Source organism: Oryx dammah, unplaced genomic scaffold (genome assembly GCF_014754425.2).
Source record: "Oryx dammah isolate SB20612 unplaced genomic scaffold, SCBI_Odam_1.1 HiC_scaffold_2, whole genome shotgun sequence".
NCBI classification, from domain to species: domain Eukaryota; kingdom Metazoa; phylum Chordata; class Mammalia; order Artiodactyla; family Bovidae; genus Oryx; species Oryx dammah.
Window position 1 is genome coordinate 73,051,693 of NW_024070186.1, and position 21,833 is coordinate 73,073,525.

The following is a 21,833-nucleotide window of genomic DNA, read 5'->3' on the forward strand; positions in this document are numbered from 1 at the left end:
CTTATAAAAACAGTCATACTGAAAATATGTTTGGTAATATAAAAATAAACACTTTTGAGAGGCTAAAATAGATCAGGAAAAAAGAGCAAACATTTAATTGGCAGTTGCAATATTAAGCATTTTTCATACATTATGCTTTAATCCTCAAAATTATGATAATCCTATTCATTACACAAAGTGAGGAAAGTGAAGCTTAGACAAGTAAATTACCCAACATGATACAGCCAGTCAGTAGCAGAATCTAACCATATCTAGGGCTGTCTGGTACAGTTTACAATTTTCCCTAAACTGCCTCTAAGAAATAAACATAGAAAAAAAATGCCTCAATGTTACTTGAAAGCAATAACTTTGGATATTTAAGTGTATCAATCAGCCACTGGATTCCTTTCCCAGATGAATCATTGTGTAATTTTATATGCTATAATTATGAACTGAGTTGAGGCATTACAGTTTTGGTGTAAGACTATAGGAATCTACCCTGCCCACCCCATCGTCCATTCCAGACCTTGATGCATGTTGGCCTTGGGCCTTCTGTAACACGGGGCCATAGTAGCAGTTGCCAGAAATCCAGAGCCTGTCCCCATGCTGCCTTCTGTTGTACACCATCCTAGGCTCACTGCAGGAAGTTATGACACTGCGCCTGCAGGAGGCTGGCCAGGCACTGCTACCAGGGTCAAGACAGTGGTGCCTAGACTGGGGATGTGGGGAGAAGGGAGTCCACCAGCCTCACAGGACAGACCAGGAGGACTTAGGTCATTTCAACCTCAGCAGATATTATGTTCTAGCCTCTGTTCTAAAATACAGGAAGAATTTTTTAAATGTGGTTGTTTGGTTGCTCAGTAATGTCCAACTCTCTGCAACCCCACGGACTGCAGCATGCCAGGCTTCTCTCTCCTTTACCATCTCCTGGAGCTTGCTCAAATTCATGTCCACTGAGTTGGTGATGCCATCCAACCATCTCATCCTCTGTTGCCCCCTTTTCCTCTGGTCCTAAATCTTCCCCAGCATCAGGGTCTTTTCCAATGAGTCAGCTCTTCGCATCAGCTCATTTAAAAATGAGAACCCTGTATTTATGGAGTTTTCAGTGACTATCTAAACAATGACCAATGTAGGGGGAAGAGCAGAGAATTCCCTAGAATGTTCTGCATTGTGTAAGATGCTCCCACCTAAGACACCAACTGTGAAATGCGGAGTGATATCCTAACATTGGAAATTGAATTTCTCTCAAATTCAGTAGGAGAGAATAGGAGTTTGTTGTTGTTTAGCCACTAAACCGTGTCTGATTCTTTGCAACCCTATGGAAGTTAGCCTGCCAGGCTCTTCTGTCCATTGGATTTCCCAGGCAAGAATACTGGAGTGGGTTGCCATTTCCTTCTCCAGAGGATCTTCCCAACCCAGAGATTGAACCTGGATCTGCATTGGCAAGCAGATTGTTTACCACTGAGCCACTTGGGAAGCCCATGAGGAGTTTGGGGTAAACTAAAAAAGATTTAGAGAAAGGGAAAAAATGTGATGGTTTTTGCATCATATTTTGTAGAATAAAATTCATGCCAACTACACACTCTCTGTGATATAACTAAGATGACTTTGTTGCTTTTTTTTTTTTCAGAACAGATATAAAGGGAGAGTGACTTGCCACCTTATTTCTCTGTAATATGTGCTGAGGACATCTAATCTCATTAACCCATGCTTCTAAGAAAGGTTTAACTATAATTCAGGATTTGGTCTGTGCCTCCAGTTTCAGTAAAGTCATGTCACCCTGGGCTAAGAGAATAAAAAAGAATAGTATTCTAGTAATAGCAAGTTTTCAGGGTTATACCTATGCTCAGAAAATTTCTAGCATTAAAAAAAATTTTTTTTTTTAATTTTTGGTTGTTTTGGGTCTTTGTTGTTGCATACAGGCTTTCACTATTTGTGGTAAGCAGGGGCTACTCTTCATTGCAATAAATGGGCTTCTAATTGTGGTGGCTTCTCTTGAAATTTCTAGCCTTTGATTAATGTTGCTGCTACTGCTAAGTCACGTCAGTTGTGTCCGACTCTGTGCGACCCCATAGACAGCAGCCCACCAGGCTCCCATCCCTGGGATTCTCCAGGCAAGAATACTGGATTGAGTTGCCATTTCCTTCTCCAGTGCGTGAAAGTGAAGTCACTCAGTCATGTCTGACTCTTAGTGACCCCATAGACTGTAGCCTACCAGGCTCCTCCATCCATGGGATTTCCCAGGCAAGAGTACTGGAGTGGGTTGCCATTGCCTTCTCTGTTGATTAAATGCTTAATGAAAATTGATGTATTTGAATTAGATCCATTAGAGATAAGAATAAAAGACAAATCTCTCAGAGAACAAATTACTTCAGCAACATTCATGAACTCTTAAAACCAAGATTGTCTTAAGGTTGGATCTTGGTAGAACATTCAGTGAGGATATTGGAAGAACATCATGGTGGCAGCTAATGTCAGTACTTATTACTTTTTCTTTCCTTAAAAACTTTTCAGCTCTATTCTCTACAACCTCAAAGAAATGTATTCCTTGGGAAATATCAAATCTCACCCAAAAGCAAAAGGAGTAACATCTATGAGATCCCACCCTCCTCCTGCTGGACAATCCTCAGCTCCTTCTAGTCCTGGGTGAGGCTTTGGGGATGAGAAGTGAAGTGGCTCAGTGGTGTGTGACTCTTTGCAATCTGACTCTTTGCGATCCCATGGACTGTATAGCCTAGCAGGCTCCTCGGTCCATGGAATTTTCCAGGCAAGAGGACCGGAGTGGGTTGCCATTTCCTTTTCTAGGGGATCTTCCCCATCTGGGGATCGAACCCAGGTCTCCTGCATTGCAGGCAGACACTTTACCACCAGGGAAGCCTGGGGATGACTGAGACTCTAATATAATTCTAATCAATTTCAAGAGGCTGGGCCCTCCCAGTGAGACTCCCCCCCTACCCCAACGAAATCTAGAAATGCAAATGAATTTACACCTTACCTGAAAGAATGGCAAATTGTCTGTGAAGTTGTTCAATTATATCCACTGCCACTAAGGGCCTGATTTCCTGCTGCATAATTTCATCTGTACAAATGAAATACAAATTAGGTTAAATTCCTGCAAATTATAAAGAGAATTTAAAGGTAGAAAGGGAAGTTCCACCACTAGGGAAGTTTGGGATGTGGTTATCAAGATATGGTTATGGGCACATTATTCTCTTGAGAAATCAATTCCTGACAGGCAGGGATGGATCTGGTTTGATGCTTAAACACATGAGCACAGGAATAATTTCTAGTGCCTCTCCCAAGGTTTAGGGAGGGATCAATGCAAGGAAGAAACCCTGAAGTTTAAGCTTCAGTAGCTTCACAGTAAACCTGCCAGGATGGTTTCATTACCAAGGCAGGTGCTTAGGGTCTGCTCACTCCTTTGGGTCTGTAGGACATTTTAAATACAAGCAATGAAAGTAACCAGAGTTCATCTCAAACTGGGTCATGAAACCAGTCTGGGACTTACAAAGGTTCTCTGATTTTTATTCTTTTCCTCACTTCCTTCCTTTCTGCCTCTCTCCTTAGTCAACTCCATTCCTTTTTTCCTCCTTTCCAGAATACTTCACGGAGCCTCTCCAACTGGCAAAAATGTTTAAGGATCTTAAATAAAGATGCTCCTCACTAAACCAAATGTTACAGGTTTCCAAAGCAAAAATTCAAATCTTTCAAGCACAAACTTACAAATGTCCTCTAACCCCAAAGAGTGATTTATAATCACTAAGACTGCTTTTACCCATTTGGGGAAAGGGGACAAGTGAGAAGGGAAGACTGAGTGGCACCTCTTAACCTGGCCTGGGCAGAGGAAGACATTTTCATGCTTTCTTTTCTTTTCTTTTCTTTTTTTTTTTAACAACACTAATCCTTTACTGAAATGGCTTTCATGTGTAATGTCATACCCATTAATAGACCTCAGCCATTCACTTAAGCCCATCTAAGTAGCTTGATCAGATTCCATTAAAATAATGTATGATTTCTTTAATTCCAGCATGACTTAGCTACAGATTTATTTCATACTGAACTTTATTTTTTTATTTTTATCTTTTTAAATATAAATTTATTTTAATTGGAGGTTCATTTTCATGCTTTCTCTGCCTACGACATTATTATCCTAATTTAACTATTTCCAAGGGAACCTCAAGAAATGAACTAGTTATTGTTTCTACTGCAGTAAACATCAGGTTAGATTAAGGCACAAACCAAATAAATTTGTATATTAAAGCTAAATAGGTTATCTCAAGTGTTTTGGCATGGAGACAGGGTAATGTGATATTCTAATACTGATCAATCCAAAGGTAATATTTGGGAAGCTCCTCCCAAATCCTGAAAGATGATGCTGTGAAAGTGCTGCACTCAATATGCCAGCAAATTTGGAAAACTCAGCAGTGGCCACAGGACTGGAAAAGGTCAGTTTTCATTCCAATCCCAAAGAAAGGCAATGCCAAAGAATGCTCAAACTACCGCACAATTGCACTCATTTCACATGCTAGTAAAGTAATGCTCAAAATTCTCCAAGCCAGGCTTTAGCAATATGTGAACCATGAGCTTCCTGATGTTCAAGCTGGTTTTAGAAAAGGCAGAAGAACCAGAGATCAAATTGCCAACATCCACTGGATCATGGAAAAAGCAAGAGAGTTCCAGAAAAACATCTATTTTTGCTTTATTGACTATGCCAAAGCCTTTGACTGTGTGGATCACAACAAACTGTGGAAAATTCTGAGAGAGATGGGAATACCAGACCACCTGACCTGCCTCTTGAGAAACCTATATGCAGGTCAGGAAGCAACAGTTAGAACTGGACATGGAACAACAGACTGGTTCCAAATAGGAAAAGGAGTATGTCAAGGCTGTATATTGTCACCCTGCTTATTTAACTTACATGCAGTGTACATCATCAGAAATGCTGGACTGGAAGAAACACAAGCTGGAATCAAGATTGCTGGGAGAAATATCAATAACCTCAGATATGCAGATGACACCACCCTTATGGCAGAAAGTGAAGAGGAACTAAAAAGCCTCTTGATGAAAGTGAAAGAGGAGAGTGAAAAAGTTGGCTTAAAGCTCAACATTCAGAAAACGAAGATCATGGCATCTGGTCCCATCACTTTATGGGAAATAGATGGGGAAACAGTGGAAACAGTGTCAGACTTTCTTTTTTGGGGCTCCAGAATCACTGCAGATGGTGACTGCAGCCATGAAATTAAAAGACGCTTACTCCTTGGAAGAAAAGTTATGACCAACCTAGACAGCATATTCAAAAGCAGAGACATTGCTTTGCCGACTAAGGTCTGTCTAGCTAAGGCTATGGTTTTCCCAGTGGTCATGTATGGATGTGAGAATTGGACTGTGAAGAAGGCTGAGCTCCAAAGAATTGATGCTTTTGAACTGTGGTGTTGGAGAAGACTCTTGAGAGTCCCTTGGACTGCAAGGAGATCCAACCAGTCCATTCTGAAGGAGATCAGCCCTGGGATTTCTTTGGAAAGAATGATGCTGAAGCTGAAACTCCAGTACTTTGGCCAACTCATGCGAAGAGTTGACTCATTGGAAAAGACTCTGATGCTGGGAGGGATTGAGGGCAGGAGGAGAAGGGGATGACAGAGGATGAGATGGCTGGATGGCATCACCGACTCGATGGACGTGAGTCTGAGTGAACTCCGGGAGTTGGTGATGGACAGGGAGGCCTGGCGTGCTGTGACTCATGGGGTCGCAAAGAGTCGGACACGACTGAGCGACTGCACTGAACAGAACTGAACTCCCAAAGTCTTGGTTTTCACTTCTCAGCTTTGGTGTGTAGGTTACAGACGATGCATATGGAGATGTACCTAGTAGGTGCTACCTAAACACTAGCTCTGTCCATCACTCTGTAAAGGCCTTTCCTATATTTGCTTTCTGAAAGTCTTATAAGGGGTGGTGCTATTCAAACCCCAAGATGCTTTTCAGTGAATTCTACCACTTTTTCTGGAGGGAGGAGGGTAAACCCAATACACTTTCCACTCTAAATTCACTAAAAATTCAGACTCCTGTATCACAGTCACAGGTGTTGCCTCCTACAATCAGTCTGCATGCAGTAACAACACTAAAGTCACTATTTCACAAAACAGGAAGGGCCTTCTCTGTTAGATTCACAAAGTAAAGCTTCTAACAGTAAAAAGATATGAAGTCTGAGATCTGCTTGAAAATATTCCATAATTCCCTTCTGCCAAAAACTACAAGGAGTGGGAGATGGCAGGTGGTGTATGGGGAGAGATGAAACCAGACTGACAAAATGTGGATAATTGTTGAAGCTGGTTGACAGATCCTTGGCAGTTCATTATACAATTCTTCTGCATATATTTCTGTTTCCATAATAAAATTTAAATTACAAATGGACAACAGCATAGAAAGTTTAAGCATAAATAGGAGTTATACAATTGAAGAGTTTTTCAGATTACAATCTCCCAGTGATCTGGGTTGTTATTTTTCCATACCTGAGGCAGTCTATTTAAGGGAAAGTGACCCCAGAGAAAAACCAAGATCATAAGATGCAATTTATTGTTATTTTACCTCAATATTTGAGGTGTGCTTTAAAGTAAACATTTTAATTTTTAACATTTGTTTATTTATTTGCCCCAGGTCTTAGTTGTGCACACAGAATCTTTTAGTTGTGGCATGTGAACTCTTAGTTGTGGCACATGGAATCTAGTTCTCTGACCAGGGATCGAACCCAGGCCCCCTGCATTGGGAACATGCAGTCTTAGCCGCTGGGCCACCAGGGAAGTCCCCCTAGTGTAAACATTTTAAATTAAAGAGGTAAGATCTGAAAGAAACAACAGAAGTGAGTTAAGCTAATGATCCCCCTGTCCCATCTCATTTTTTAAGTGAAGAAATGGAGAGATTCTGACCTTGCTTGTGGTCACACAACAATTTCAGTGTGGAGCCTGGGTCTGCCCTGAATTACATGACTCTAAGAGGGCAAGCGTGATAGAGTTTCTAGACCCCTCAGCCTTGAGGAGCACTGACTTCTGCCACTCCTGAGATATTGACTGGTGTCTCTCATCTTGGAAATTGCCCAGCACTCCAAAAAGATATTCTCACCTGCCTCCTCTGGTTACAAAAGGAACAATACTAAAATTGACAATTTGTTTTTCCAAGAATAGAAATGAGCTGATTTGCCTTTGGCCCCAGTTTTGCTGAGAGTGGCATGGTTATCCTTGAAGACTTCCCAGGTCTCCGTGAAGGGACCTCATAACCCAACCTGGCCTGCTGCAACAGACCATGAAGGTTTCTCAAACTCAGTGCTGACTGAGCACATGGAGGCGTGACGTTAGACACTGGCTTTAGCAATGCCTGATACCTGCAAGCCATGCTCGGTTCAGCCTCACTCGTGCTCTGTACCAGGACAGGCACATAAGACCAGCCCTTGCTGCTGGCAGGCTCTGCTACACATCCCGTGGAGATGGGGCAGGGAAGGGAGTGCAGGAACTCTTTGGTCTAAAGGAACACCTCCCCCTACAGTGAGAAGGAAGCTGCCTCAGATCCACACAGCCCTGCATGCTAAGGGCTGTTTCTGTCAGTTTCTAGCTGGGCAACCACGGCAAGAACATGCTGAACCTCAGGGTCTACATGTATAAAATGGCTTTTCCATCTCCAGGAACAGCTGGGCACAGCCAGTGACAACCCACTGACGTGGTGGTACCTGCTGCACCCTGCAAGTCCCTCGGTCCTACATGGAGGTTTCCTGCTTGCTATTTTGGATATGTGTAGATTAAAGTTTGTCTCTTTGTATCCCACACAAGGCAAAGGGAAGTGGTAAGTGAATTTTGACATAATTTCTATCCTATGCAAAGTTACAAACAGGCCTGGAAAAAAACTTATCCCATTTTGGTCTCTTATATATATACAAATGTGTGATTATATGCTACCCTGGACCCTCAGTTCCAAAAATGCAGGATGTATCCACAAAGCCCTTTGAGGTGATGGAGTGTACCCCAGCACATCCCATAGGAATCCAGTCTTAGGCAGCAAGCAACACATCTTTGTTGTCCACCACCCCCCAGCCACCCCCCAACCCCTGTCTGAGAGCAATACAGACTTTGAGGCAGGACCCTTACTACTGACTGCAACCTCCTCCTCAGGGCAGAGGGCAGGAAACAGGCTGATAACACCTGATGCAGTTTAACTGTTGCAACTAGCAAGAAATAAGGGGCAATGAAACACTTAGCCTATGTTCTTGCTGTTCTGAGACTTGGGTCACAGGAATTTAAAAGGCTCAAGTATGGTCTGAGGAAAAAGGAACCAAACCATAAATACACAAACCAGTCATGAAATTAAAAGATGCTTGCTCCTTGGAAGGAAAGCCATGACAAATCTGGAGAGTGTATTAAAAGTCAGAGACATCAGTTTGCCAACAAAGGTCCGTATGGTCAAAACTATGGTCTTTTCCAATAGTCATGTACAGATGTGAGACTGTATGTGACTATTATGTGAGCCCAAGCCTTTTTGGACTATAAAGAAGGCTGAGCACCAAAGAACTGATGCCTTCAAACTGTGGTGCTGGTGAAGATTCTTGAGAATCCCTTGGACAGCAAGGAAATCCAACCAGTCAATCCTAAAGGAAATCAGTCCTGAATATTCATTGGAAGGACTGATGCTGAAATTCCAATATTTTGGCCACCTGAAGTGAAGAACTGACTCACTGGAAAAGATGCTGATGCTGGGAAAGACTGAGGGCAGGAGGAGAAGTGGGTAACAGAGGATGAGATGGCTGGATGGCATCACTGACTCAATGTACATGAGTTTGAGCCAACTCCAGGAGACAGTGAAGACGGGGAAGCCTGGCACGCTGCAGTTCATGGGGCTGCAAAGAGTCAGACACGACTTAGTGACTGAATGACAAAATTAATAAGGGGAAAATGTATGATCTGACCCAAGAAGGAAGGCAGACCCTAGTTTGACAGACCGTGCTACATGTCTACTTTGCCCAGAGAATCTGGTAGGCAGAAAGGATGGAAGGATTTGCTGTTAGCTGAACTAGGAATGGGACCAGGATCTCCACTGAGCCACTGTTCATGACACTAAAGAGAGCACTAGCTCTGAGCAGACCTCACAAGACACTTTACAGATAACTCATTTTTTAGTTAATAATGACAGAAAAGGAAGGCACCTAGCACAAAAATGAAACTCCTCTTGCCATTCCTTCCTCCTAGCCCTGCAACTAGAACAGACTTGACTGCTGAGAAAATACTTACAGACCAGAGGCTCTGAGCAATCAGTTGCTAGGCTGGTACAAAAAGCCACCATGGCATCATGCTGTGTTTCACTTGTTTCTCTCGCGCTCTTTTTCTTTTTGACTGCACTGGGTCCTCATTAGCTGTAGCATGCAGGTGGCATGTGGGATCTTAGTGCCCTGACCAGAGATCAAACCCACATCCTCTGTATTGGAAGATGGATTCTTAACCTCTGGACCACCGGGGAAGTCCCTCGCTTCCCTTACTGGCTAGGTTAGAAAGAACGCATAATCATTTTCCTTCTTTTACTGAGTCCAGTGCTATAGCAATACTTAACCTGAACCAGATGAATTAGTATTGAAGTCTTGTCCATTAGTTAACATTGAAGAAGAGACACTTGGAAAGCAGATGAGAGAATTTTTAAGGAGAAATTTAGAAGATTTTAAAAACCAAAAACACTAAAATATGTCCAACTTCTAATAGTGAAATAATGTAATTAAAAGAGCAATAGAATGTCTCATTTCACCTTAAAGCAACATACAATGCTGGAGTTATGCTGGAAAACTAGTACTTCTACATGGCCTTGGGAGTGCAGCTGGTAGTGTCCTTTTGGAAACTAGTTTCACATTTTACCCAGTGATTATTGCAGAGATTACATACCAAACCCCATATATATATAATATATAATATATAATATATAATATATAATATATATATATATAATAAATTGATATATATATTTAAATTTATTTAATCCTCAAAACAACTCTAACAGCAAGCAATATGGAACTAGATTTGCTGGTCCAAGGTCAAGGAGAATGAGAATTTGAACCTAGTTCATTCTAAACTCCAAAGCCCAACATCTTAACCATTATAATACAAAGCCTCAATACACAGTCATCAAAATCTTCATAATCTTTTACCTATTCATTCTATATCTGGAAATATATAGAATGAGAAAACAACAAAATAAAAACTCTGCACATAAAAATGTAGACTAGAATATTACTTATAAAAGTAAAAAAAAATGGAAGAATCATGATGCAATTATGACTATCATGTTCATAGAAAAAGATTTAAGATATAATTTCAAGAACAAAAAAATCATATTTATGGTAAGATTGAAGCCAGTTTCAAAAAGAAAGAAGAAAGCATGTGGTATGTGTGTGCGCACATGGATACAGGCATCTGAGAAAGGAATACATAAAAGAGTTGTGTGAGATCCTACGGTTACCCCCTTCAGTTTACATGGAGAAAAGTACACTCTGTAACCTTTATTTTTTATGTTAATAGGATTTTATTGAAGTACAATTTATATGCAGTACAATGAGCAAATCTTAAGTGTACAGTTTGATGAATTTTGACACATACATTAACACAACCACGGAAAAGATCAAGATAGGAAACATTTCCATCCCACTAGGAAGTTTCCTTGTCCCCTGTCCCAAGCCCTGTAGCCCTCCCTCCCATAGACCTATGTGTTAAAGATCACACAGTTACCTCTGTCTTCATGATCCAGAGCTCAGTATTGGTAGGGCACACTGTACCCTGAAGAGCTACTCTCAACACCACTGGGGCCCCAGGGGAAGACACCGCCACATGTCTTGGTCTATAGCCTCAAAAGAAGAGGCGAACTGTATCCAAATGCTATGATGATTTGTGGGCTGTGCCACTGCTGATGTCAGGGACAGACACCGCTTCAGAGTGCTGGGAGGACTGGAGCAGAGGAAGTGCTTAGGTAAGAGAAAAAACAAATAATTAACTTGTCAAAGTCTTCCTCTCAACATGGTATGAATGCTGGAGATTCTTACATAATGAAACAAGCACTACCAACCATCAACATTCTCACATTTTTCCTTCCAATTAATGATGCAAATATATTCAGAATTCAAACTCCTTGAACACAATTACATTTTACTTAGATCATATTTAGTTTAGATCTCTGCTCTCAATGGAGTTCAACTTATGTGAAAATCTCAATTATAACAATAGTATGTTTGCTGACATGATGAGAAAAAAATAATGACTTATGGATTAGAGATCTCTTTATGATTCATCCAAATTTCACTGGCCCATCAACACAACACTCAGATGTATGCAATAATTCAATTTATTTATCTTTGCTATTTTCTGATTTTTACTCATATAAAACCCATACCTCTTTGCATATTTTAAATCTTGTTCTTATGGGGTATGTTTGTTAAGGAAAAAGATAAAACAGTACATTTTATTTAACTGCGGCTTGTGGGCCTCTATTTGTATACTCTTGCCCCAGGCTCTGCAGATGGTGGTTTAAAATTGCTTTGAGAAGTGATGAGATATTATTAGGTATAAGGATTTCTGTTTTTGAATGCTTATCCAAATCTCTTTTATTTTTTTTATTACCGAAAAAAAAAAAGTTTATGATTCTTGATTACTATACACATCCCACACTGTGCCCTTGAATAAGACAAGCACTGCACCAAGGTGGAAGTTTTTATGCAGTTTCCTTAGCAACAATAGATGGAGATGATGTTCCCCTCAGTGCTTCCCTGATAGCTCAGTTGGCAAAGAATCTGCCTGCAATGCAGGAGACCCCAGTTCAATTCCTGGGTCGGGAAGATCCGCTGGAGAGGAATAGGCTACCCACTCCAGTATTCTTGGGCTTCCCTTGTGGCTCAGCTGGTAAAGAATCCACCCACAATGCAGGAGGCCTGGGTTCAAACCCTGGGTTCGGAAGATCCCCTGGAGAAAGGAAAGGCTACCCACTCCAGTATTCTGGCCTAGAGAATTCCACGGACTGTATAGTCCATAGGGTCACAAAGAGTTGGACATGACTGAGCGACTTTCACTTTCACTTTCTTTCTGTAGTCCTTCATAACTCCAGGAGAGGCAAACTAGCTCTGCTGCTGCTAAGTCACTTCAGTAGTGTCTGACTCTGTGCGACCCCAGAGATGGCAGCCCACCAGGCTCCCCTGCCCCTGGGATTCTCCAGGCAAGAACACTGGAGTGGGTTGCCATTTCCTTCTCCAGTGCATGAAAGTGAAAAGTGAAAGAGAAGTCACTCAGTCGTCCACTCCTAGCGACCCCATGGACTACAGCCCACCAGGCTCCTCCGTCCATGGGATTTTCCAGGCAAGAGTACTGGAGTGGGGTGCCATTGCCTTCTCCCAACTAGCTCTGCACCTGCGGTATATTAAATAAAAAGCACTCAAAGCCCTGCAGGAAATAAAGAAAATCTGTGAAAATACTTGATCCCTCCCCACTTTAAGGCTCTCAAGTTTTAGCACTAGGTTTCAAAGTGACATGACCTGTATTTTAATCAATACTGCTCCAGAGCAATGTTTTCAAATTACAATGATATATAAATCACATGCATTTAAAAATGCAGATTCTGATTTAATAGACCTGGAGTGGGCCCAGAGATTCTGCATTACTAACAAACACTCTTGATGCTGCTACTTTAACAGACAAGCAAGCACATGTTGAAATCTGACTTTAGACTATCCATGTTTCTCCCCAGTTGCTTACAAAAATGCACCTCAGAAACAAACAAAAAAGAGCAACTTCTAATTTGAGTTTTCCACTAGTGCTTCTCTTATCATTCAATAAAAATGATCATCTATATGTATTCAAAGTATTTTTGAAACTAGATCGACATGGTGTAAACTTACCTTTCCTTCTGTGTTGATTTTAAGATCAGCACCCTAGGAAACAAGCCAACCCTGCCATGAGCACTTGTTTTACCTCTCCTTCAAGCACCAAGTCCCACCCTACTGCTCAGTGTGGGCTCCTTACTGCTTACCTACCCTTCTCATTCTAGGACCACTCCCAGCCTCAGATTCAAGAGAGAAGCAGTGTCTTGGGTACAATAATAAAATATGATCACAATAATAAAATATGATCTAATGTGATGAGATGAGAAAACTAAAAATATGACTAATGCTTATTCAACATGGCATTCTTCCATACATTCTTCCAAAGTTTCACATTTTCCTAAAGCTCTTAAAAGGGGAAAACATCTTAACACAAAGGAATCAAAATACTATGACCTTATACATTTGAACAATAGATGGATAAATAATTTTATTTTTGCTTAAGAAAAAGCCCTAGAGGCTCTGGCTAAACATTCCTTCCCTCCTCTCTTAGCATATTTATTCATTCAGGTACTATGAAAGTAGAATGAAAAAAACTGGACTTGCATCCCAGCTCTGTCACTAACCAGCTCCTCAATCTTCAGGTTCTCCCTCCATAAGATGGGAATGAATAATAATAATATCTTCTTCTAGAAGGCTGTTGTGAGTATTATTACCATTTATTGAGCACTTTATACCTACTGAGCACTGTGCTCAAACACTCTTGTACATGACAGTTTTAAATGTAAAAGTTTTTCCTTGCCCTTTGGCCTCCTCTCTCCCTTTTGGCATTCCTTATGCCTTAACCAGACCTCCCCAATAGCAGAAAAACTTGCTCAACCATAAAGATCAACTTTTCTTTTATGGAGCCAAATATACAACTCCTTAGACAATAACATTCCTTTCTCAATCCTGTAACCTTGTCTGTGCAGACATCTTTGGTGAACTCTGTGTATACAATGTCAATATATCATTTCCCTTAAAGACAGCAACTGGTGCAGACAGATTAGTCACCTGGGCAGATACTGGGCTGCATGCACCTAATGGGAGTTCTTAACTTAAATACTTACTTATGACCTTATTAATGTTCAGTTCAGTTCTCAGTTCAGTCGCTCAGTCATGTCAGACTCTTTCCAACTCCTTTCCCTATTTGGAACCAGTCTGTTGTTCCATGTCCAGTTCTAACTGTTGCTTCTTGACCTGCATACAGATTTCTCTGGAGACAGGTAAGGTGGTCTGGTATTCCCATCTCTTGAAGAATTTTTCACAGTTTGTTGTGATCCACACAGTCAAAGGCTTCGGTGTAGTCAATAAAGCAGAAGTAGATGTTTTTCTGGAACTCTCTTGCTTTTTCAATATTACTAGTTATACTACTTTTATTGTGCCTATTTTACAAGCTTATCTTTTCTTGCATTACCAAATGTGTGATTAGGCAACTTGAAACCATTGACCACATATATATTTCTATAAGATCAATGATGGTACTAGTGTAACTCTAGATATGGGATAAAGCGATAAGAGGGAACCATAACAGACTAGTAAGACAGCGGGTCCAGAGGATTTTAGCTCTTGTTATGAGGGCCTAGTCCAGTAACAGTACGTTGAGTGGCCTATGAACAAGATCCATGCCTGACCTAAGAATGAGCATTCTTAGTGTTGTGGGACAAATTGGTCATAAAGTGTCTTCCAAGCCTTAGTTGAAATTAAGACTGAAAGGAAAGGGATTGTAAAATAAAGTATATTGTCCACCATCCAATCCTACAAGAATCAAGTCACTAGCCACTGACCTACAATAACCCTAAAAGGAATTCAAGGCGAAGATGAGGACCTTTTTTGTGCTTTAGGAAAACTGAAAGAACTCGCCCTCAGATAGGCCAGTTTTAAATATTTCCAGGAGAAAATTTTATGCATCTGGTTCTTTCATCTTCTCATACTTAGAAAAGCACTGAAACCATTAACCAAGATATCTGTTCCTTGAAAATAGCAGTAACCTTCTACCAAGATGAAGGCTTGACTGCATGTACTCCTTCATCAAAATCATATATACACTAGCCTTACCCCCTCTTATCTCTTCAGAACAGTCTCAAAGCTCTCTGAGAGACTGTCTCCTGGTTATAGATCACAGGTTAGCTTGAATAAAAATTTCCATTTCTTCCTTAGATTGACTATTAGTTTTTTTCATTGATGATGCTTTACATACATTATCTAATTTAATTAAAATAGCATGTGAAATCAATTTGTGTATACCAGATTTAACAGAAGCCAATTAAGTTTATGATTCAGTTCTTTGAGCCATGATCTTAATGATGCCGCCACACATTTTTCTCGAACATCCACATTACTGCCACCCATTGGTGATTTGGTTCGAAATTTTGCTTGTAAATTTCCCACTGATATAATGTCATCTTTTTCTCTTTCACTGTGAACCAAGTTTGATAGAACTGGTTATGCGCTTGGAAGAACTCGAGCAGAAAGGAAATTAGAATTAGATTGAAATATAAATAGGGATGTAGTATATGATAAAAGTGGCATTTCCCAGGACTTCCCTGGTGGTCTTGTGGTTAAGATTCTGAGCTACCACTGCAGGGGGCACAGGTTCAAATCCGTTGTCAGGAAACTAAGATCCCACAAGCCGCCTGGTGTGGCAAAAAACAAAAAAAAAGGAAAAAGAAAAAAAATTGGCATTTTCCAAGGGGCAAGAGGGAGATTTAAACATTCCCTCACTATCTGAAAGTCCTAGGAAACCTTTTGTAAGCCAAAAGGGTATAAAGCAAAGAGGCAATTACCTCAGTACACAATGCCTGTGTTCAAACCCTGGCTCTGCCACATATAACAGAATAATCGCAAGCAAGTCAATGAACCTCCCTGTGCCTTAGATTTCCTGATCTGAAAATGGGGGAAACTAGTATGGTTGTTGTAAGAACTGAGTTAATGTTAGAAAACTAAAGAAAAATTCTTAATATATAGTAGGTGCTATATAAAAGTATTTTATTATTGTCAAAAATTTTTAATTGTATCCAAATTTCACTTCTTGCATCAAAATAAACTCCAACCATTATTGATTCATTAAATAATGAAAGGGCTTCCCTGATGGCTCCCATGGTAAAGCATCTGCCTGCAATGCGGGAGACTCGGGTTCGATTCCTGGGTCGGGAAGGTCCCCTGGAGAAGGAAATGGCAATCCACTTCAGCACTCTTGCCTGGAAAATCCCATGGACGGAGGAGCCTGACAGGCTACAGTCCGTGGGGTCGCAAAGAGTCGGACACGACTGAATAATGAAATGACAAAAATACCAAAATATGGGAGAACATTTTTATAATCCTGGAACTGGAACAGTCTTTCAAAGTGTAACAAATTTCAATAAAAGACTGAGTTTAAAAAAAGAAAAGACTGTGTTAGCTAATTTGTAAACGATGTTGGCAAGCCAAACATACCTTTAACAAACTCAACAGGAACGTAAAAACTGGAAAGCTTTACAGCACATGTGGCTAATAAAAGGCTTATTTCCCTAGAATATAAGGAGCTCTTACATTAATAAAATTAACAAGAAATAGGTAGAGTGGGTTGGATGGTCCCCTCCCTTCAAAAAGAAAAAAGATATAGCCATTCCTAATCCTCAATGCCTGTGAACATTACCTTGTTTGGAAAAAGGGTCTTTGAAGATGTGATTAACACTCTTGAGAGGAAGAGCCTCTTGTGAATTGTCCCATGCCCAGAATGCAGTCATATAAGAGAGGGGGGAACAGGAGAAGACCATGGAGACAGAGATTGGAATGATGCGGCAACAAACCAACAAAAACACCTGGAGCCATCAGAGGCTGGAAGAGACCAGAAACTGAGCTTCCTCTAGGGCCCCTAAAGGAGTGGAGGGTCAGGTGGGGCGAGTACCTTGATTCTGGACTTCTGGCCTCTAGAAATATGAGAAAATAAATTTTTGTTGCTTTAAGCCATCAGGTTTGTGGTGATTTGTAACAACGACCATAGGAAACATACCTCAGGCATAGACTGAGAACAGACAATTCACAGAAGAAATACAACCAATGAATATGTATGTATATATAATGTTTAACCTCACTAACAAATGTAAATTAAAGCAGAATGAGGTCTTTTCTGCCTGATGGATTGGCAATTTTTTAAAGATAAGTAACATATAGAGTTGGTAACACTGTAGGCAGATTCTCTATAGGTGAAAGTATAAATAAGTAATTTGGGGGGTTGTGCTGGGTCTTTGTTGCTGTGTGTGGCCTTTCTCTAATTGTGGAGAGTGGCGACTACTCTCTACTAGCAGTGCACAGACTTCTTATAGCAGTGGCTTCTCTTGCTGTGAAGCACAGGCTCTAAAGCATGGGCTTCAGTAGTTGCTGCATGTGGGCTCAGCTGTTGAGGCTCATGGGTTCCAGAGAACAGGCTCAACAGTTGTGGCTCAAGGGCTTACTTGCCCCTCAGAATGTGGGACCTTCCTGGACCAGGAATTGAACTAGGGTCCCCTAAATTGCAAGGCAGATTCTTAACCACTGGATCACCAGGGAAGCCCATAAATAATTGGTAATTTTAAAAAATGTTCATCAGTTTAGAAATATCTGTCAAAGTGTTTAATATGTGGTCTTCTGGCAAAGAATTTCCATGTCTAGGAATTTAATCTAAGGAAATCTTATCACAAGTACAAGATAAGTGAGTACTAAGATGTTTGAAGTGAAGTGAAGTGAAGTCTCTCAGTCGTGTCCAACTCTTTGCGACCCCATGGACTGTAGCCTACAAGGCTTCACAGACCATGGGATTTTCCAGGCAAGAGTACTGGGGTGGGTTCCATTTCCTTCTCCAGGGGATCTTCCCAGCCCAGGGATCAAACCCAGGTCTCCCACATTGTAGGCAGACGCTTTACCCTCTGAGCCACCAGGGAAGCCCCAACTAAGATGTTTATTATGGTATTATTCTTCTAGGGCAAATGTCCATTAATAAGGGACTGGTTAAATAAAAGATGAAACAGCCAGACAACAGAATACTGCTGCTGCTGCTGCTGCTGCTAAATCACTTCAGTTGTGTCCGACTCTATGTGACCCCACAGATGGCAGCCCACCAGGCTCCCCTGTCCTTGGGATTCTCCAGGCAAGAACTGGAGTGGGTTGCCATTTCCTTCTCCAATGCATGAAAGTGAAAAGTGAAAGTGAAGTTGCTCAGTCATGTCTGACTCTTCGCAACCCCATGGACTGCAGCCCACCAGAATACTAGAGAGCCATTAAATACAGTCAGATAGATCTATAGGTACTAACCAGAAAAAAAGTTCAAACCATATTGTTTCAAAAAAATAAAGCAAGATACAGTACAAAATGTAATCACTTACATTGTTTACATATATATGTATCCAGTTCCAGTATATATACACATATATATGTATCCAGTATTCAGTATCCAACATTCAGTCACTCAGTCATGTCCGATTTTTGCGACCCCATGAATCGCAGCACGCCAGGCCTCCCTGTCCATCACCAACTCCCAGAGTTCACTCAAACTCATGTGCATTGAGTTGGTGATGCCATCCAGCCATCTCATCCTCTGTCGTCCCCTTCTCTTCCTACCCCCAATCCCTCCCAGCATCAGTCTTTTCCAATGAGTCAACTCTTCGCATGAGGTGGCCAAAGAATAGGAGTTTCAGCTTTAGCATCATTCCTTCCAAAGAAATCCCAGGACTGATCTCCTTCAGAATGGACTGGTTGGATCTCCTTGCAGTCCATGGGACTCTCAAGAGTCTTCTCCAACACCACAGTTCAAAAGCATCAATTCTTCGGTGCTCAGCCTTCTTCACAGTCCAACTCTCACATCCATACATGACCACTGGAAAAACCATAGCCTTGACTGGAGGGACTTATATATTTGGATGTTTTTGCTATGTGATGCCTCAGTTTTACTAAGGCAAAGATGGATAGCTCCCCACTCCACATTCACAGTTCCTCCTGCATACAGTGGCATTATCACTGGAAGGCAGCTGTCTGGCTAGAAACTACATCTCCCACTCACCCTCCCCACCTGCAGTTCCTGCCAAGTAGCCAGAGAATGCTAGTGGGAGATGAGCAAAAATGAAGAGCTGGGGCATTTCAGAAATGGGGATGTCTTCACCACTGTCTCTTTCCCTATCTGCAGGCTACAAGATGACAACTCGGAGCTAGCAGTTAACAGAACCACAAGACAGAAGTAGGCAGGGTCCCTGAAACTCTCTGAGAGAAAAGAGCCACTCAGCCAGGGACACCGTGAAGTTGCTCAGTTGTGTGCGACTCATTGCAATCCCATGGACTGTAGCTTACCAGGCTCCTCCATTGATTGAATTTTCCAGGCAAGAGTACTGGAGTGGGTTGCCATTTCCCTCTCCAAGGGACACTGTAATGGAGTGTATTAATCCAATACAATTTAGAAGCTGTTATAGCATTGGTGACTTCCCTGGTGGCTCAGTGGTAAAGAATCCACCTACCAATGTAGGAGATGTAGAATGTGGGTTTGATACCTGGTCTGGGAAGATCCCCCGGAGGAGGAAATGTCAACCCACTCCAGTATTCTTGCCAGGAGAATCCCATAGACAGAGGAGCCTGGTGGGCTACAGTCCATGGAGTCGCAAGAGTCAGACATGGCTTAGTGGCTAAAGAGCAACAATAGCAGTTGGTGTTACCAAACTAACAGGTATGCATTCATTTTCTAATACTTTAAGTACATTTTCTTCTAAAAAGAAAAAAAGGGGAGGGGGAAATAGCCAGTGAAAAAGCAAACCCCTGGGACTTCCCTGCTGGTCCAGTGGTTAACACTTCATCTTCCAATGCAGGTTCGATCCCTGGTTGGGGAGCTAAGATCCCATATGCCCTATGGCCAAGAAACCAGGACATAAACAACATAAGCAATATTGTAACAAATTCAATAAAGACTTAATTAAAAAGAAAAAGCAAACCCCTAATTTTTGACTCTCCCTGGTCCGCAACAATTAAATAAAATATGGGTCTTGATAAGCATGTATTTTAATCAGTGTGTCATCTCTTGTGTTTCATCCCTTAGCCCCAAGGAATCAGTATTATACCAAGGAGTCTACTGACAGAATCCCCTGAACATAAGATTGCATTACTGTCAGAAAGGCTGTTTAGATATTCATAAAACTTGCATTAAGAGACTCAAACTTTTGTTGTCTTGAGTCACAGAATGAAACAACTGACAGCCGAAGTATATAGGCAAATATTTCACAACCTTTTATAATGGGGAAAGAAAGAAAAGCAACAGTAGTATATGTAATCCTGCAAGTTTAGGATTCAGAAATCTTCATATTCATCTTTCATATTACTTCCTCTCTCATGCTCAACAAGACTGTAAAGCTCTTAGGATTCAACTCTAGTAAAATTAGGGCAATAATTTACACCTGAATTCAAGTCCTTACAAGGATTTGTGTGCATGCTCAGGTGAGCACCTATGTGTTTTAAGATTGGATAGCAAAATCTGATTAACAAGTTGTTCTTTTCTTAAATAGCAAATATATAGTAGCCGTCCCATGAATCATGTCTCAACTAGAAAGTATAATGCAACAATGGAGAATCGGCTTTAAAAGCATACTTCTTCATTCAATAATTCCCCTCCCGTGAAGAAACAGGTTCTATGCACAGATAAAGAGTAATAAGAACAAAGAGATTTGCTTTAATCACCTTTCCTAGTCTATGATCTAATGGGGATAAATGTATTGGTATTATAAACATTTCAAGGAAAAAAAGAAAAAGGCCAGGGTGAGGGGTGAGGAGGAATATACGAATAAGCCCATCCATGAAAGAAACAGTCTTAGAAACAAGCAGCTGCTTCAGCTCTTACAGCACCTGTCTTACTGGCTTCCAAAGCCATGTAAGGCATGCTTAGAAATCTATTCCTTCTCACCCAGCCCACAGAGAGAAGTGTTTTTCTTTTTTAACTCTTAAACCACCAGTTTGTTATCAGCTCATGTGTCTAACATGAAGTCTTAGCATTTCAGATTTAATGCTTTCCTTCAGACAATATTTTTCTTTAGGAACACAGATTTCATAATCTGAATTCTCATTTTCATTTTACAAAAACAATTGTGTTAGCTATTTTTCAAAAAATAAAAATTTCAACTAAGCAAAAACTAAAAAGTAAAATTCCTTACTATTCCTTTACCCCAAATTAGTTATCTTATGGGTATATAATAGTATGTATATATGTATATACATACATGCTTTTAAAATGGGTTCATACCTACACATTCCATCCTACAATCTGATTTTCAAAAAGTATTTGGTTATCTCTTTTTAATATGAATTTCTCAGTAAAAGATCACCTTTGTTTTGTTGTTGTTCAGTTGTTGAGTTGTGGGTCTTTTGTGACCCCATGGATTGTAGCCCCGAAGGTTCCTCTGTCCTTGGGATTTACCAAGCAAGAATACTGGAGTGGGTTGCCATTCTTTTCTCCAGGGGATTTTCCTGACCTAGGGATCAAACCCACATCTCACGTCTCCTGCATTGGCAGGTGGATTCTTTACCACTGAGCCATCAGGGAAACCCCAAATGACCACCTACAACATTGTTAATAGCTGATTAATATTTTAAATTTAAAAAGTCCCTTTTAAACTCCTTACCAAACTTGAGACAGTGTTGCAAAGTAATTTTTAATGTACAGTTGGTTAGTTAAACCATCAATCCTGTTGAGAATAAGGATGAATAACAAAACATAAGACAAAGGCATCATTGCTCTCACAGTACCTTTTTTTGCCATATGTTCTAGCCTGATGCAACTTCCAAGGAAATGGTAGTAAGCCCTCATCTCTGCCTCTGTGATCCCCACAGAGGTGCAAGGTAAGTATCTAGGGTCTTGCTGCCCACAACGCGTACACCAAGAGGCCATTGTATTCCGGAAGTGCTGCCGCTGCTCCCTCCTCGCTCCTCTCTTGGCACTGCACTTACATAAACATGTTTAATCCTTTCTCCTGGCTAATCTCTCTGAAGTTCACTCAAGGGCATTTCA

The 21,833-nt window shown here is 41.0% G+C and overlaps 1 protein-coding gene across 1 annotated transcript in view; it reads right to left on the reverse strand.

Moving 5' to 3' along the window:
• The window catches only part of MCF2L2 (MCF.2 cell line derived transforming sequence-like 2), a 274,628-nt gene that overhangs the window by 213,510 nt on the left and 39,285 nt on the right, over positions 1 to 21,833 (reverse strand). The window contains exon 2 of the mRNA XM_040265422.1: positions 2,975 to 3,058. Coding sequence (XP_040121356.1) covers positions 2,975 to 3,058 — 84 coding nt within the window. The remainder of the gene's footprint in view (positions 1 to 2,974; positions 3,059 to 21,833) is intronic.